The sequence below is a fragment of the Papilio xuthus genome, unplaced genomic scaffold, assembly GCF_000836235.2.
Source record: "Papilio xuthus unplaced genomic scaffold, Pxut_1.1 DF827542.1, whole genome shotgun sequence".
Lineage (NCBI taxonomy): Eukaryota > Metazoa > Arthropoda > Insecta > Lepidoptera > Papilionidae > Papilio > Papilio xuthus.
This window is the reverse complement of record NW_013531107.1, coordinates 422,774-440,081: the sequence shown is the minus strand read 5'-3', so window position 1 is coordinate 440,081 and position 17,308 is coordinate 422,774. Positions and strand designations below refer to the sequence as shown.

General features: G+C 33.1%; 2 protein-coding genes across 2 annotated transcripts; both read right to left on the bottom strand.

Moving 5' to 3' along the window:
• Positions 1-5,245: 5,245 nt before the first annotated feature.
• On the bottom strand, positions 5,246-11,110 carry STUB1 (STIP1 homology and U-box containing protein 1). Its single transcript, XM_013313568.1, has 7 exons — positions 10,807-11,110; positions 10,538-10,736; positions 8,427-8,568; positions 8,017-8,119; positions 6,692-6,748; positions 6,315-6,431; positions 5,246-5,998 (listed from the first exon to the last, which is right to left on the bottom strand). The coding sequence occupies exons 1-7, from the start codon at positions 10,924-10,926 to the stop codon at positions 5,873-5,875; spliced, it is 864 nt and encodes a 287-aa protein (XP_013169022.1). The 5' UTR covers positions 10,927-11,110; the 3' UTR covers positions 5,246-5,872.
• A 258-nt stretch (positions 11,111-11,368) lies between these two features.
• On the bottom strand, positions 11,369-17,066 carry LOC106118884 (uncharacterized). The gene is made up of 11 exons (XM_013313649.1): positions 16,932-17,066; positions 16,273-16,471; positions 15,793-15,913; positions 15,192-15,389; positions 14,770-14,865; positions 13,714-13,869; positions 13,257-13,424; positions 12,502-12,711; positions 12,284-12,412; positions 11,952-12,082; positions 11,369-11,566 (listed from the first exon to the last, which is right to left on the bottom strand). Exons 1-11 carry the CDS (start codon positions 16,999-17,001, stop codon positions 11,425-11,427), a joined length of 1,620 nt encoding a protein of 539 aa, XP_013169103.1. The 5' UTR covers positions 17,002-17,066; the 3' UTR covers positions 11,369-11,424.
• Between the last annotated feature and the right edge of the window lie 242 nt (positions 17,067-17,308).

Genomic DNA, 17,308 nt, shown 5'->3' with positions numbered 1-17,308 from the left:
CATCAGACTTTTACGATAATTCGTTTAATTTCTTTATCTTTTTTTAAAGCATGGAACAAAAATTTAAGAGCTTTTCTCTGACGAAGACACGCATTTAAATTTTACTGTAATCTGATTGTCAAAAAATGTTATGAAAAAAAAAGAAACGGCTTCATCCGTATTGCTTTCTTTTTATTTATGTTACATTGAAAAACTTTTTTTTGTTCACATTGTGTCAAACTCAATTGCAAATGTCAAAATTCAAATGCTCAAATGATAACGAAGACGTTCGCCATTGGCTGAGATTTACCGTTACCATGGCAACAACCGATCTTTGCTGCTATTGGCTTGCAATTTTTGTCCTTTTCTTGCAATACTTTTTTTTAATTAACCCTAAGGTTGATGGTGTGAAAATATATTTTTTGGCTTTTTATTATAAAAATAAAACAAAGAAGTGTGTGATTACGTTTTATTATATTAGTGTAGATTTATATAAATAACTATTCTATATGCAATAGTAAGTAAATGTTCAGAATACGTTCATTTCTCTTCAAACACGTTATGCACTTCTACTAGGGTTTCCGAATTTAAATCTGCTCCATTTATCAGAGAAAATCGATGTGAGCGCGCGTTTGTTCAGTTACGTTTGTCGACTAGGGATCGATTACAAGAATTTTCAAATGATGTTGGTACTTTACTAAATTCACTCCAGCCAGCGTTAGATCTTACTAATATTATAAATGCGAATGTTTACATGGATAAATGGATGGATGTTTGTTAGTAGATATCTCTAGAACAACTGCGTTGATCTCGCTGAAATCTGTCACAGATATATAATAGGCTAGAAGACCACGTAGGCTACTAATTATTTTTTTTTAACTTCGCGAAACTAGTCACGGGCGACAGCTTAATAAATAAATTTAAGAGCACAATTTTTTTAATTTTTTATCTATAACTTTACTAACTGTCGCCCGCGACTATAGCCCCATGATACCCTGGAAGAACCAAGAATCGAACATCAATCGTCAACTATATTGCGTTCATAATACAAAAAGCACACACGACCTGTCCTAAGGGAGTACCTATTAATTTTAAGCGGATTACTCAGCGAAATTTCACAGTAAACTTTAAGCGACCTTATATCCTATCCAACACTTGAATGTTATCCCTAGAGAATGCAAATGTCTGGCCACAAATGTTTATTAAAATGCCAAGCATTACATACCATCGGACGTGGAAAATGGTACTTAAACATAAAACATTTGCGTATATTCTTCCGGTCGCGGCACCGACTAGCTTCGAGCCCGTCGGAGGCCCTTCATCAGGGTGAGTGGGACTGGTATTATTTCGCGGACGCGGGCCGTCGCTCACTGACTAATCGGTGCCGCCACCGGACGAATATACGTGAGTGTTTAGCCGTTTTTTTATAAGTTTATTGTATACCTCACTTAAGTTCAAATAATTTAATAAAACACATGTTTCATTCTTTTCTACGATTTGTGTAAATTATGAGTATGTTGTTCTTCAACTGTTATTGTTGAATTGTTACAAAAATAATTTAATTTTCAAATGTTTTTAACAAATTCAAACAATGGTATTAGATTCGATTTATCACTTCCAGGATCTTTTATTGTTTGTGATAGCGCTAAGTGTGTAATTAGTATAGAAAATCTACACTAAGGGACTGTTAAACAGTATAATTACTTAATATGCCGCTACATTTTAAAGATGCAATAATTTAATTCAAATGTAACATTTTTACAAAAACCATTTAACAGAAAAGAAGAAAAGTTCAAATAGATTCTGTAAATTAAATGCAAAATTCATAACTCACTCGCCACACTCGGTAAAATGATTTTTACCTTTGCGTAGTAATTAAGTGCCGGTCTCAGCTCGCGGCGCGGCTTAAAGCCGGAACTACTTAGTGAGAGGCGTTTATTAAAATGCATACAGCGAACACTTTTAACTACTCGCGTAGACGAAATAAAATGACATTTAATAATTGCATTTTTTGCTTATAAACGTGATTTTTTTTAAATATTGGGTTAATTTATGTTTACAAATGTATCGCGATTAACCACTTAATATGGTTCTTAACATTGGATTTTCATAGTCAAAATACTTTTATATAGTGTTGTCTCTATTTTGTCAAAAAGAGAGAAAGGGACAGCAGTCTGTTTTTGTATTTTTTATACGATAAGGCGGCAAAAAAGCAGCGGGAACTCCGAGTTGTTCACCGAAGACCCGACATCTGCAATACTTTTGAAACTTATGGCTACATTGCTCGATTTAAACTCGCTTAAAAAGTAATATTATAAATGCTGAAATGGATGTACGTATGGATGGGTGTTAAAACAGTCTGGAAGGGGATGTAGGCCTCATTACGTTTTTAATCTGCGCCGACAGAGTCGCGGGTAACATCTAGTTAACTGTACTTTGCATGTGGTGACGTCAAATTGTAAAAGACAAGCATATTCCATGGTCGAGAGACATGATAGCTTTCGAGCGAGATTGTAGAAACTCTGGACAAGAAACCAGCTTTTTTTCCAAAGAGGAATGCTTTATGCATACTCCGCGCCCCGGGGTGGACGCGGTAGTTATGTGGGATTCTCCTCCATAACGGAGGCATACCCACTAAACCTCTCTGTTCCTCCAACGCATCGGGACGGGGCCACGGGCACGCTTTCGCTCCTCAGCTGCGGCCCCACAGGAAACCAGCTTAGCAAGCGCATTGTCAACTGCAATAACACGTGTCAGACTATCGGTTATTTAGCGTAGTATTTTCGAAGCAAGTTCGATACTTTTGTTCGGGGTTTTTTTCTTATCTATAGAACAAATCAACCATAACCAAGAGGAGTAGACAAACATGAGGTGGTCCTTACACACCTGTTTGCTCACATCCACTTTCATACATCTCATACATGCACGTCGATTTCGGGTTAACAATAATAGCTGTAACTCTTAAGTCATGACAAACCAACCTTTCTTTTATTTTTCCACTACGTTTTTTTCGCCTGTTTTCGTCAGATTTAAATAGACAAGAACCAAAGATTTCAACGATTTTTACGTATTTATAACTACAGATAATCTTTTATTTTTTTAAATAGGGTTACCTACATGAAATGAAATTGGTGTTACCATAAATAAAACTAAATTTGACGTTATGTATTTTTATTGTTTGCAGATATTTGAAAGATTGTCAGGTCAATTAGGCCACAGATGAAAAAGGCAAGGTATACTTTTTTATGACAATAATTCTACATTACAAATGGAGTCTCAGATATTTATGACGTAAAATCAAAATTTAATTTTTAAACATATATACTACTAGCGGACCCGACAGACGTTGTCCTGTCTACATGTCTTTAATTAGAATAAATTAATATGAAGTTAATATTTGATGAAAATTGTGAATCTAAACCATTCCCAGATCCCCTTGAACACACAAAATATTTCATCAAAATCGGTCCAGTCGTTTAAGAGAAGTTCAGTGACATACACACTCACAGAAGAATTATATATATAAAGATTACATGCAAAATTTATTTTTTATACTTTAAACGTATTACAATACATATATTAATAAAGTAAATTACCTTATATTTTAGTACATTGTCAAATTTTTTTCTTAGAAATACACGCATCTTAAACAGAAATTTAAAATTAATATTTATTTAAAAAATGGGTATTAAATGGATTTTATAAACAATTTTACAGTTCAAAAGTATATTTATCGCAGTTAGATTAATATTTTCATTCTTTATTACAAAAAAAAAATTCTAACCCAAATGTCTTGAGATTTCAGTATTATTATGTACAATATTTACAATAATATTGTTAATATTATACAATAATTTTATAACATTGTACAATATTGTTATAAAATTTCCGTAAAGTTATAAATTTAGGGGAGAGCGTCGATGGCTCAGTGGTCAAGCACTTGAATTGCAATCTGCAGGTCCTGGGTTCGAATCCCGCCATGTACCAATGTGTTTTTCGATTTCCGATTTACATATGTACATTTATCCGAAATTCTTACGGTGAAGGAAAACATCGTGATGCTGCACATATCTGAGAAGAAATTCAAAGATATGTGTGAAGTCAACCAACCCGCAGTTGGCCAGCGTGGTTGACTATGGCCCAATCACCCTTAACTTAGGGTAGGCTCCGAGCCCCTCGGTGGGGACGTATAGTGAGCTGATGATGATGATGATAAATTTAAAAATTTTCCGTCAAAATAAAATTAAATGCGTGTAAATCTAAAAAAATGATTACATAAATCACATAAATTTTTAAATATTACCTAAAAGTAGTTTGATTTCTACCAAATGACTTGACTCGACAAACTAGTTTTTTTTTTCTTAAATTAATTTTATTTCTAATCTTATTAATCTAGAAATCCCTAAAACTTAGTAAAGCAGGGTATTAATGGATCACAATTATAGTTATATACCAAAAGTATTTTTACACATACAGTATGATGAAAATATAAAAAATCGTACATTTATTATAAAATTCCTAAAGACTTATGTTTGACGATTATTTTAATATCTATATTAAGATTTTACTGATGAAATACAATAAGAAAAAAACTTGTTTTTTTAACTTAAACTCTACAATTGGTAGAGTTGTTTTTTTGCATAAACATGAAAAAAAATGCCTGTAAATAAAGAAGCAGGAATACAATAACAAAAACAATTTTAGATTTTAAGATCCATTTATGCTTTTATTGTTCCTAATTTTTTTTTTTTAATTTAAAAAATCAAGTCAGACGTTAAGATATTTGAGGGTCGCTTATATAATATTCTAACAGCCTTACGTAAAACAACTTCCTACGTGTATATCTAGAAAGTACCTAGATAAGTGAGAAACCTCCATAATCGAGAAACTTAGGTAAGAGACTAAACTCTATATGTGAGAAAAATACTTCAGTTTTTTTACTCTCACTTATATAACTTCAAATGTTTTTAGATATTTAAATTTGCGACTGAGCAGAAAAAAAACATATTAGTAACTTAAATAGCATATAATATAGATTATAAATCTAATAATCATAGATATATAGAATGGATTAATAATTTTTGTTATGTATTATTACATAAGTATATATAAAGAATACTAATTAAATATGTTTGAAAATATATTGTTTATTAGAGCATCAGTGGTTCAGGGGTTTTTTTTTATATAATGAGGCAAACGAGCGAGCGACCACTTGAATTCGCTGAAATAGCGAAGTGACCGTTACCCATAGACATACGTAATTGCATATGCGTTCCCTACCTTTAATCGACGGAGAAGAGGATGGACAGAAAGAAAATATTTTCCCTTGGTTCCCAATGGTTTACTTGTAGTCTTGGGTTCGAATCCCGCGATGTACCAATGTCTTTTTCAATATTCGATTTAAATATGTACATTTATCCGAGGTTCTAAAAATGTAGGAAAACAATGAGATGCTGCATATATCTGTGAAGATATTCAAAGACGTATAGTCAAAAAGACTGGACCAGTGTTGACTATGGCCTAGTCACCTTAGTGTAGGCTCTTAGCCCCTCAGTGGGGACGATAACGAGCTGATGATTGTTTATAGATTAAAAATATTATTTATGTTTAGTTACCAAAATTCTCGATAGATGCTATAAGAGAAAAAATTAAAATACAGTGTGTATAAAAAAACTAAAATCAATATTATATTTACTATAAATGGATGTTATCCATTCTTTATACCTACGAAAGAATCCATTGAATCGATTCCTAAAAGATTATATACAGGGTGGACAATAACCGATAAAATTATAATCGACGAAAGACCAATCGCTTAAAATATCTCGTTACAATTAATCGATACATCGTCAATTGTTACATCGTCACAATTATAATCGATACAATAAATCGATTAGTAATCGAGCGCCCACTCGTTCTCCTGCAGGAAAGCATCGACAACTTCCTTCATCGTGAAGTTAGGTATTAGTTGGTCTGCTGTTAACTTCACTCGCGTCACCGGGTCGAAGTGACCGACCCTCTGGAAAGGTAAGTAAAATTAGTAACACACAGAAAAATTGTTTATGGATTTTATGAAACAGGATTATAGATTTAGGACAGAAGTTTCACAAGTAGAGTTGCACACTGTAGTCTTACTAATATTATAAATGCTCATGTTTGGATGTATGGATAAATGTTAGTCAGAAGGTATCTACACAAGCTGTATGGATCTCGCAAAAAATTTGCATACATGTAGAACATAGTCTGGCATATAGACTACTAAATCAGTTTTTTTTTTAATTCCAGACGCAGTCACGGACGGCAGCTAGTATATCTTTAATTGTAAAGTAACAAACCTCAAGATGTTCTTCTATATCTTTCTTCTCATATGTAATTCCGCTCGGAGTTATAACCGGTTCGTTGAGAATCTCAAAACTGATTTTACCACACAAATAATCTGGCACATCCCGTTTCTAAAATTATATTAAAAAAAATAGTATAAATACAGAATATACAAAAGACTAAAATATTGAATTAATTGAAAATTAATTTATGAACATCCTGTACACTAAATAGTCTTAATCCTATTGAAAATCAATTACACACTATTTATTATCAAATTATTATTCTGACTTTTATTAACTAAACTATTATTATAATTATTAACTGAACTATTATTGTTAACCAAACTATTATTATAATTATTAACTGAACTATTATTAACTAAACTTACCCTTCGCCTTTCATCCATTTTAGAAAATAAATTATTTAATTCACTACTGTAGTTATTCTGAAACAAAAATATATAACACAATAAAAGAAAAAGCAAGACAAAATATTTTAATACTAGCATCAAAATTCATTGCACGTTTAATTATATTACTAATATTATAAATGCGAAAGTTTAGATGTATGGATTTTGCAGAAGGTATCTCCGTAACAGGTCAACGGATCTTGATGAAATTTGGCACAGATGTAGAACATAGTCTAAAATAATACATGGGTCACTCATTAAATTATTTTTTAATTCCACGCGGAATCGCGGGCGACAACTAGTGAAAGATAATAATTTACAATCTTAGTAGCTGTCGCCAGCGATTCCGTCCGCGAAGTATTAAAAAAAAACATAAATTGTAGCCTATTATTTCTTCCGGGCTGCATTCTATATGTATACCAAATACCATCGAGATCCATTCAGCCGTTCTGGAGATACCTTCAAATAATCCATCCATCCAAACATTAGCATTTATTTTAACTTTAATGTAGTATTTAATATTTTAATGTCATTATTATATTTTAATCAACTTACAGCCAATTAAAATACCAAGAAGATGATTATCATTACCTTCTTAAGAAGTATTTATGATAAAACACCCTGTATAACATTCTTCTAGGTGATCTTATTAAAATATTAAAATACCTATACAATAATCAGATCAAAGTTTTAAGATAGGAAAATAGACTGGAACATTTCATAAGCACCTTGGACACTACAATTTTTTTATATAGTTTTAATTATAAATGGTCATAATTATTAATATAAATGCGAATGTTTAGAGGGATAGATGTTTGTTAGAAGTAATCTGCAGTAAGGCTGCATGGATCTCGCTGAAATTTGGCATAGATGTTGAATAGCCTGGAAGAACACATAGACTACAAAGTTTTTTTTTCGGAAGATGTCGCGGGCGACATCTAGTTTACTATTATCTAAACGTACATATTTTGACATTGATATAATCAATCTATATATATAAAAGAAAGTCGTGTTAGTTACACTATTTATAACTCAAGAACGGCTTTACTGATATGCCTGAAAATTGGTGAGGAGGTAGCTTAGAGCCACGAGACGGACATAGGATACTATTTGTTCTTTTTTTTTTCGAATTTATGCCTTGAAGAGTTGCTTTTTATTTAACTTACTAATATTATAAATGCGAATGTTTAGATGGATGTGATGTGGATGGATGGATGGGTGGGCTACACTAATTAAGTTTTATATATCTACGCGAACGGAGTCGCGGGCGACAGCTAGTTTAAAATAATTTCATATATACTTACGCATTCTTCTTCAACTTTAGCAATTTTAGCATTAGCCTCTTCTTCATTTGGGTTTTCTACTTTTATTGATTCTATTCTACGCTGCATGTCCTCATTTATTAACCTGATAACGTACAAATAAAAATTAAAAAAAAATAACATTACAAAATTATGTTTTTTAAACTTACATTAAATATTAAAAATGGCTAAAACGTAAAAAAAATTCTAAACTTTTTACTTTTTTTTTAACTAATACAATGCAATTTTAAATAATTTCAAATATGAATTTAAAAAATATTCGAACATTTTTTTTGCTTTTAGTTAGCCTTTTTATAAAGTCATTACTTTATAATTTATGTATAGTAATATAGAAAATTCAATAGAAAGAAATCAAAAGAAATGGATTTTTTTTATTTTTAAAAAGTTCATACCTATTCAAATAAGTCTGCAATTCAATCTCTTGTGATATCCTCTTCTCCTCTTGAACGTTCCATCTCTTTTTTCTTGCTATACGAAGCTGTGCTGCTATGTCATCCCCAAAGTTCAACTTCTGTTCTTTAGCTAAGTCATTGGCTGAAAGAGAAAACATTTCATTATCCATACAAGCAATTAAAAAAATATTATTTGTTTGTTTACATTGAATAGGTTCCAAAACTACTGAACCAATTTGAAATACACATAAGCTATATGTATAAGGTTTTTTATTCCGAGCGGACGATATCGCAGGCAACTGCTACTTAAATATAATTTTAATGCAACACCTTAAGAAAAATAAGTTTTGTCTATGATAAAAAAAACATTCGAACTTGGAACTAAATGCAATGTTGTTCCGTGACCCATAGACGAAATCTTCTGAATGAATAAAAAAAAGATTTTTTGAGAGAAATGCTAATATTGCATATTACATCATAGAGTATACATACTATTTAGTTTACCTTATGTCTATTAATAGATTATGTATGTTACTTAGATAGTAATAGATTTGCACTGTTATGTCATCTAATTCTGTCGCCTACATTTTAACGTGATTTTTGCACCTTTTATACTTAACAACACCTAACAATGCTGAATATTAAACTTTTCTATGATATATAGTATTCATTGGTCAACTTAAAGAGTAATAGCTTATTTGCAGCTAAGAATAATTGTCAGTTTTCCACAATGTTCTTTATTTTATAAGAAACTAGCTGTCGCTGTTCCACGTGGATATATAAAAAAAACTTAATTAGTGTAGCCAGCCCATCCATCCACATCACATCCATCTAAACATTCGCATTTATAATATTAGTAAGTTAAATAAAAAGCCGCTCTTCAAGGCATAAATTCGATAAGAAAATTAAAAAAAAATGAATAAATAGTATCCTATGTCCATGTCCTGCGTCTAAGCTACCTCCTCACCAATTTTCCACCATATGGGTAAAGGCGTTCTTGAGTTATAAATAGTGTAACTAACACAACTTTCTTTTATATATATAGAGTTGTACATAATTTTACTGTTTGCAGAATGTAGATAAAAAAAACTACACGCTTTTGCCTACCCGAAAAATAAAATAGACATTTATTTTTACAACTCAATATATAAGAACAGTTCTGAATGTTATGTAAGATGGAAATTAATACAATGTAATAATGATATTTTATTTTTAATTGGATAACAAGCTTTGCTATATTGTATTGAAAAAGTCAAAGGTTTCTCCACTTGTCAGTGACATCAGATGCTTAAGACATCATTTACATTTACGTCAAACATAAATCTCCTTTCTTCTAATATAATATTAAAGTCTTTAAATAGTATAAGCTTGCAACTTGTACTTTTATAATTTTGAAACTAAGATTTCTTGGTGTACTTTATGCCCATTAACCCACTGCACATTTTCTATGCAAATTCTGTCAATGATGTTATGAAATGTGTCAATGATATTCAATTTTAGATGTAGAAGGGCATAGCAGAATGCGAGGGGTAGAGCACTGTGCAACACCCCTATGTCTTCGGCCACCAAAATATTTGAAAAGAACTATAATAAGTTTTCAATGGGAATGAAGTAAACATCGTCAACTAAGCTTAGGTTCGATGATAATAAATATGAAACAACTATCAAATTCAATAGAAATCCAAAATTAATACACATTTTACTAACATACAATGTCATTTGTTGTCTATGAATTTATTTGGTAATTTCAGTGTTTACACTGTTGATACAAATATGTTCTATATCAAGCAACTTTCACAAGAATCTTACTTTACTTTTAGTAAGCTGTAATTGCAATAACTATAAATTTTGATAGTAAAAATTTTGTTATTTATATTTGGAAGTAACAGCAAATAAAACAGCAACAGACTACCAAAAAAACTATTGCATGACATGTGAACATTATAGAATACTGGTGTGAAGTAGATTGATTATTTAGCATAGTACCTCAAACTAGTGGCAACCAGATATGTTATTTGCTACCAATAACATAAGAAGCCAAATATACATATTAAAATCATATTAAGAGCATCACTTAGTAATAATATTTGTAATTTATTAACAACACTTACCACGATGAAGATGTTTTATAGCCTCATCATAGCAATCAAGTTCAACCAATGCCTGACCAAGGAAAAAATGTCCCTTGACCTGGTTGGTGTCAATATCAAGAGCACGGCGACAGTCGTTGCATGTCGACTCCCATCTTTTCATTTTCAAGTGACATAGTGCACGATTCGTGAAATATGTGGCCACTGATGGGTTTTTGATCTGAAACGTTGAAATGCGTTGTAGCGTACCAGTTTTAGGATCCACAACACAAACAATAAACAACACTCACAATAGCCTTCGTGTAGCAGTTCATAGCATCTTCGAATTTTCGTAAACTGAATAATCTATTTCCCTGCTCTTTTAATTCCTTGTCAGTAAGGTTAGCAGTCGAATACATATGCTTACTCATTTTTATTATTATTATTCTACTCTTACTTAAAATAAAATAATCACTATGTGCATAATTTAAGACTCGCGCCTGCCCGTTATTATTTAGATACTACGCCTACACTGTGAATCTCTGTAGCCCTATTTATTTTTCTTTCTAGAAAATAATTCATCTGAAAATGTCACCACCGTTTGACAGCAAAAGTTGACAGATACATTGTGTCACAGAGCAAACATGCCTCACGAATTGTTAAAGACTAAAAACATTACGGTTTGTTATACGCATGACTAGGAAACAACTTCAACTCGCTATCTTTAGATGTAGTCCTGGCACACTCCTGGGCTCTTAAATATGAGTTAATATCGTTTTGAGAACTAACCAGAGGTAATAAATAATCACTATTATGAGTTATTACAAATTCAAATTTATTATTAAAGAATTAATTATAGAATAGAAGCAAAACATAAATCAATAGTTATGTTTTTGGGACATACAAAACAATACGATTTAACAAAATATTTAAATAGGAGATTGATAAGTTGCGATTTTCGATGCTGGATACAAACTTGAAAAGTCTTTGCTCCATAAACTGAAACGTTTGCTGTCTTGATCCTTCGTCATGTCCACGTCTTCGGTTAGTTTTATTTTAAAAGTAGTTGATCTGTTCAAAACAAGTTTGAAATATGTACGACATACAATAATATTTATATTAAAAAACTAAGTTGTTTAATGTAAAACTAATAATTTCTTACTCCAAAATATACAATTAGTACGTATAGTTCTCTTGTTTTAACCCTTTGACCACCGGTATTTGATTATAGGCGACAACGTGGTTATAAAAGAGTGTGTTGTACCCTTAAATGTGTATCATCCTGCTTCCAGTATAATTACTTTGTGATTCATTTATCACGATCGCCTAACTCTACGCATAAAACTAATACTTTGATTATGAATTCTGGTAATGTCTAACATCAGCGTTCGATATAAGCGCGCGAGATACGAGTATGTTTAAGCTAAAACGTTATTGAACCACAGTTTAGAATTACTTGTTTGGAATTTTGATAGCAGCAGGATCTTTGACAATCGGCTTACGAAGCGGTACTGAGATAGTTTCATTTAACATAGGACATGGAAAATGATTAAGGCCCATTGGCATCTCGTCTCTCTCGTCCTCTTCCTGTAAAGTATTTAACTGTTAATATATTGCAAAATCAACTTTTCATCTCCCAATCATTAAGCTTATTAATTGACCTCTGTTTGACATCTTAGAACCTAAAAAGCGAAGTCTTGATCCCCCGAGCCGGATAAACTTTACTTTTGACAACAATAATTTGCTTAGCTACTTTGTAAGCTTTTACTGTACCATTTAAATCGTTACCTCTTTTGACTTCGATTCTTTATATTGTTTGGTTACATTTTTACACCATTTCCATATATTCTCATCGGCTGCACCGCGCCTTTCTAACCGTTCGTACAGCTCAGCCATGTTACTTATAGGTTTTGGAGCCTAAATTAAAATTCAATTGAATAAATACTACAAGGTAAAAATCATTTACAGCGTACATTCCTTAAGCATTAAAATTAATTCCATCTTACGACATATTTGCGAGGTTTATTCATCTTCTCTTTCAAGTGCCTAAAAGAGAAATGACCGGACTTCTGACTGGCGCGTATACTGGGTAGCACATGTCTCGTTTTCACTGAAGTATTGGGCACTAGGCTTGGTGGCTGCGAACTGAAGTGGTCTATTTGGAACCCTGATTGTTCCAATGTGTCATCGCTTTCGTTGTGACGCAACATTATTTCCTTGAAATACGAATGTATACATTCATATATGTAGCTAACGAAGCGTTTTTTAAAACTTTTTAATAATAAGTATAACATATTGCAAATTCAACAAATAAAATGTCCATAGAAATGATGGATTATTAAAAAAATACAATGGAATTTTGATACCGGATTTCGATAATACAGAGTTAAAGTATTTCGACTATGGGCATCGTCGTAATTAAGCTATAGTTGTACAAAGTTATGTATGCCAATCAACTCGTTCTAAGCCTTTTTTTCAGAGAGTAATGCTTTATGCATACTCCGCGCCCCGGGGGGGATGCGGTAGTTATGTGGGATTCTCCTCCATAGCGGAGGCATACCCACTAAACCTCTCTGTTCCTCCAACGCATCGGGACGGGACCACGGGCACGCTTTCGCTCTCGTCCGCGGCCCCGTCTGAACTCGTTCTAAGCCTGCGTGGTTAACTATGGCCTAGTCTCCCCTAACTTGGGTAAGCCCCAAATCCCTCCATGAAGACATGAAATGACAACGAAGAGGTGTATATATAAAAGGAACATTACTCGCAATTTTTCCAACTCCACTTGAATTTTCTGTCTTGCTACGATTTCTGCTTTCAGTTCATCAATAAGATATGCCCAATACTTATTTACTTTAGAACATTCAACTAACTGCGGTGAAGATAGATATGACAGAATACATTTTCCAATAGCAGATGGTAGCAATTGCAGCTGGAAAAAAAAGAAAACTTTTGTAAAAATAATTTGAGATATTTATATATTATAATTTAAAGAATTGCAAATCTTAAGTGGCGATGGGCCGCAGAGAGTGGCGGCCACGGACAGGTCGACGCAGCGTGGGCAGGCCTCCCTCAAGATGGACCGATGACCTGGTCAAGATTGCGGGAGCGTCCTAGATGCAGGTGGCACAAGACCGGTCATCGTGGCGATCTTTGGGGGAGGCCTATGCCCAGCAGTGGGCGAATCATGACTGACAGGATATAATTTTATAGTGACGTACAAAATCAACCGTCTCCATAGCCTCAGGCATTGGTCTGTCTACTTTCCAAATTCTCTTCTTTGTCCCGTCATTAAAAGTCGTTTCTATTTCTTCCAATTTAAAGCTATCTCGAATCAACTTAATAGTACCGTTCCAAATTACCATACATTCATCTAACTGAAAAACAAGGATCTTATGAATCAAAGTTGTATGAACAAGTATTGTATTTGTACATCTGGATAACCTAATAACTTGACAGCCTTCATATCCAGTAAGATCAAGAGCGCCTTTTATAGTACATTGGTGGGTTTTTGAGACTAAAATCTCTGTTTAAATGTTGTTGTCATACTGTTATCCCTGTTTTGCCAAAGATATAACATTTTTGTCTTTGTAACCAACGATCTGCTTTCTCGGGCAAATTGAAATGTCAGTCCGGGAAAAAATCTATCTCTCGTCTTCTATTACATTCACCTTACAATGTTTCTGAGGTGATACGTTTTATTGATCATTGAATAACACCTTGACCGCATTCGTGACGTAATCTTCTGCTCGATTATGACGTGTTTTGTGACGTATTTATCGTAAGACTGTTATGAAATTCTAAAGTTACCAATAATTGTACGTAGAATGTACAGTACGGTTCGCTGGCGGTATCCTACATTTAAAGCGTTAATTCTATGAACTTGTTGTCCGGCTTGAAACGATGAAAGTCGGTAAATGTAACAATCGCGTATTCCAAAATAAATAAAAATCAAGTGAAAGCAACCTACAATTGTTGTCTGCGAACGAGTTATTTTTTCAGGAAGTGGTCCACCGACAGGGGAAGTTAAAGTACCTATGTTTTGTATTACAAAGGTGAGAAAGCAGATGTTGTTAGCGTGCGCGTTATATGTGACAATAAACGCACTAAAGGGATTTGTTGTGAAGCTTTATAAAATGTGATATATATTTTTACACCCAATTTGCGTGTCTGTAGGGATTGTATTAACGTGGTAATGAAGAAGAAATAAAAAAAAACAAATATCAATATGTAACATAAACTACAATTGTTTTGTACTTTTCGAGATTCAATGTTACCTTTTTTTGCGCCTTACCGCTGGACCCTTCACCGGTTGCCACATCTTTAATCGCACCAAGTGAATCGCCGTTTTTGCGACGAAGTGGATCTTTTTTCTGTGTTACCAATAAATAATTTTTTATATTAGACTTAACCCTATAGAAAAATATAAGTATAAATATTTCAGATGTCTTAGTGGCTCATAACTTCACACGAGTCGCTGCGCAGAACACTATTTTAGGTGAAGCGGGATGCGGGTTAAGGCTTATTTCTTCAAAGCAAAATACATAATTTACAGGTACTGCTGACTTCTGGTAAAAACCGGAATAAAAAAATAAAAAAACTCGTACCATTTGGTTGAAGAATTACCACCTAAATTGGAATATGATCTATATGGCCAGTAACAATAAAATTGACATTTAAGAATTTAAAAAAATCAGACCATATGATGAGCTAGATCTGCATGATGCGATGTTTTGCCATGATGCACAGATTCCGCAACCACCATAGATTCCTTGAGGTTATCTATTTCGTATTCACGGTAGCGGTCGTAGATTTTCTGCGCCCGAGCGTATACTTGCCATACCACGGGACCTCCCGCCACTGACACTAATTCCAATAATACAAGCGCTTGAGCTTCCTTTGAAAATACAATGTTATTGGATAAAACAGTCGTTACACAAGTATCAAGAATGCGTAGTTAGAGTTCACGGATTAAACCAAACACAACATTCCTTTCTCGATTCTTCTAAATTAAAATATTCTTGTACATCTTATATAAAGGTAGGCAACACAGCTAGAATTGCGCAGGTCTATGGGCAGCGGTCGCTTCGGAATTTCGGGGAATTCAGTTTGCAACATGCTATTTAGCCAACTTATAAAGAAAGTACTGTATCATTTCGTCAACATCGTATCTGACTGATCTGAGATGATCGACGATAAATAATGATATTAAATTGGACTGATTAAACTATTTACTACTGGTAAAAACAAAAAAAATATTCAGGATTTAAGTATGAAGATTTAAAAGAATAGTAACTTACTGGTTCTAACGAAACAAACCATTTTCTATCATCCGTCATAACTTGTGTAAGAATGGACACAGGCAAAGCAGTTCTGTTGTGATCGAATGGTGCCTGGTCATAGCTGCTCAGAACTTTACGTCTACGAAACAGAATCATTAACGCATTGACCGTTGGTTTCTGAGACGAAAATATACGTATAAAAACATATCGTCATCGCTGCCATTATATTTAACAAAACAGATAGCAATATGTTTTAAATAGGTATTTTCCTCTCAGAAACTCGTGGTGACGCGTGTTGGTACGATTCTTGAGGACACTAGGAATATATGTGATACGAAAAATAAGAAATTGACAACCCTAATATACGGAAGACCGTATTCATTAAATGATTACCAAATCTCCACTAACACCAGGTGGGATCGTGGTCAAGCTCCTCCTTATATTAGATTCACCCTTTGTTATAGGGCTGGGAGATAAAAAAAATAATTAGATATATACCTGCTTATAGAAAACACAGAATCTTTTGGTCGACAATTCCATATGGACTTCAATAGCAATGATAATGTCCATGCACTTCGCACGTCTTCCAAAAGAGCCAGTAAATACAGCTTCTTGTTAACAAATGATATTCTTTCAAACCAGCTCTTTGTCACTTCTAAATGATTATCAAACTCTTCAATATCCTCATTAACGTACTCTAAAATTGCACAATATTTTATCATTACAGTTTGAATAAGTGTTTCTTCAAATTAAAGTTTAACCTGTCGGTTTCTGAGACTAAAATCTGTGAATAAATCCTTATCTTTGACAAAAAAGACAGGGCTTTTGGTTTTTACGATTACGGACATACTATATACATATATGTACTTTGTCATAGTAAATAATATACGAGTACAATTCTTTACGTTATGCAAAATGTTCGCCATATTAACAGCGAACAAGTTTAGAATGGCGTCGGATCTAAATCTCTCTTTTGTTACCCGATTTAAGGTGTATAGAATAAATAAAACGTCTACTTCCTTTGAACTTGTATCCCTGTTGATAAAAATAGATTTTCTCTTTTGCGTTGTATTTTAAATTTCTTATGACAACTAAGTGTGAAGCAAAAGGTATATTTTAGTCTCGGAAACCTACGGTTAGTTGTACAATTTACAAACCACAGCACAAGTCGTCTAAAATAGATTCATTAATGGCATTGATCTTTGATACTATTTCTACGAAGGACATTTTTGTAATTACTTTAAATGATCGGAGTCATTAAGTCTATAATACTTTTGTATATATTTTTTTAATGTCACTTCATCTGTCGTCCCTTGATACAGTATTTTTGAACTGTCTGCCTTTTTATTATTGTAAAATCAGCCAGTTACAATCTTACGGTCATACCTCTGACCAGTATACACTGATCTTTAGAAATAAGTACTATGATATTTCTGTAGAGGTCAGTGATTTATACCGGGAAATTGGTGGTCATCAATTTCAAAAGTCTACGTCATCATCTCCCTGTTTTTATTCCCCTCTATGTGGGTTCGCA

Bases quoted from the DNA above. Each gene is read 5' to 3' on its own strand.
- STUB1 (XM_013313568.1), bottom strand. From the start codon at position 10,926: ATGAGTAAGCATATGTATTCGACTGCTAACCTTACTGACAAGGAATTA. The intron at 10,737-10,806 runs GTGAGTGTTGTT...TCAACGTTTCAG, and splicing joins ACTGCTACACGAAGGCTATT to ATCAAAAACCCATCAGTGGC. The intron at 5,999-6,314 runs GTTTGTTACTTT...TTACCTTTCCAG, and splicing joins ATATAGAAGAACATCTTGAG to AGGGTCGGTCACTTCGACCC.
- LOC106118884 (XM_013313649.1), bottom strand. From the start codon at position 17,001: ATGTCCTTCGTAGAAATAGTATCAAAGATCAATGCCATTAATGAATCT. The intron at 16,472-16,931 runs GTTTGTAAATTG...GTGCAATTTTAG, and splicing joins TTTAGACGACTTGTGCTGTG to AGTACGTTAATGAGGATATT. The intron at 12,083-12,283 runs GTAACGATTTAA...AATACTTTACAG, and splicing joins AAGAATCGAAGTCAAAAGAG to GAAGAGGACGAGAGAGACGA.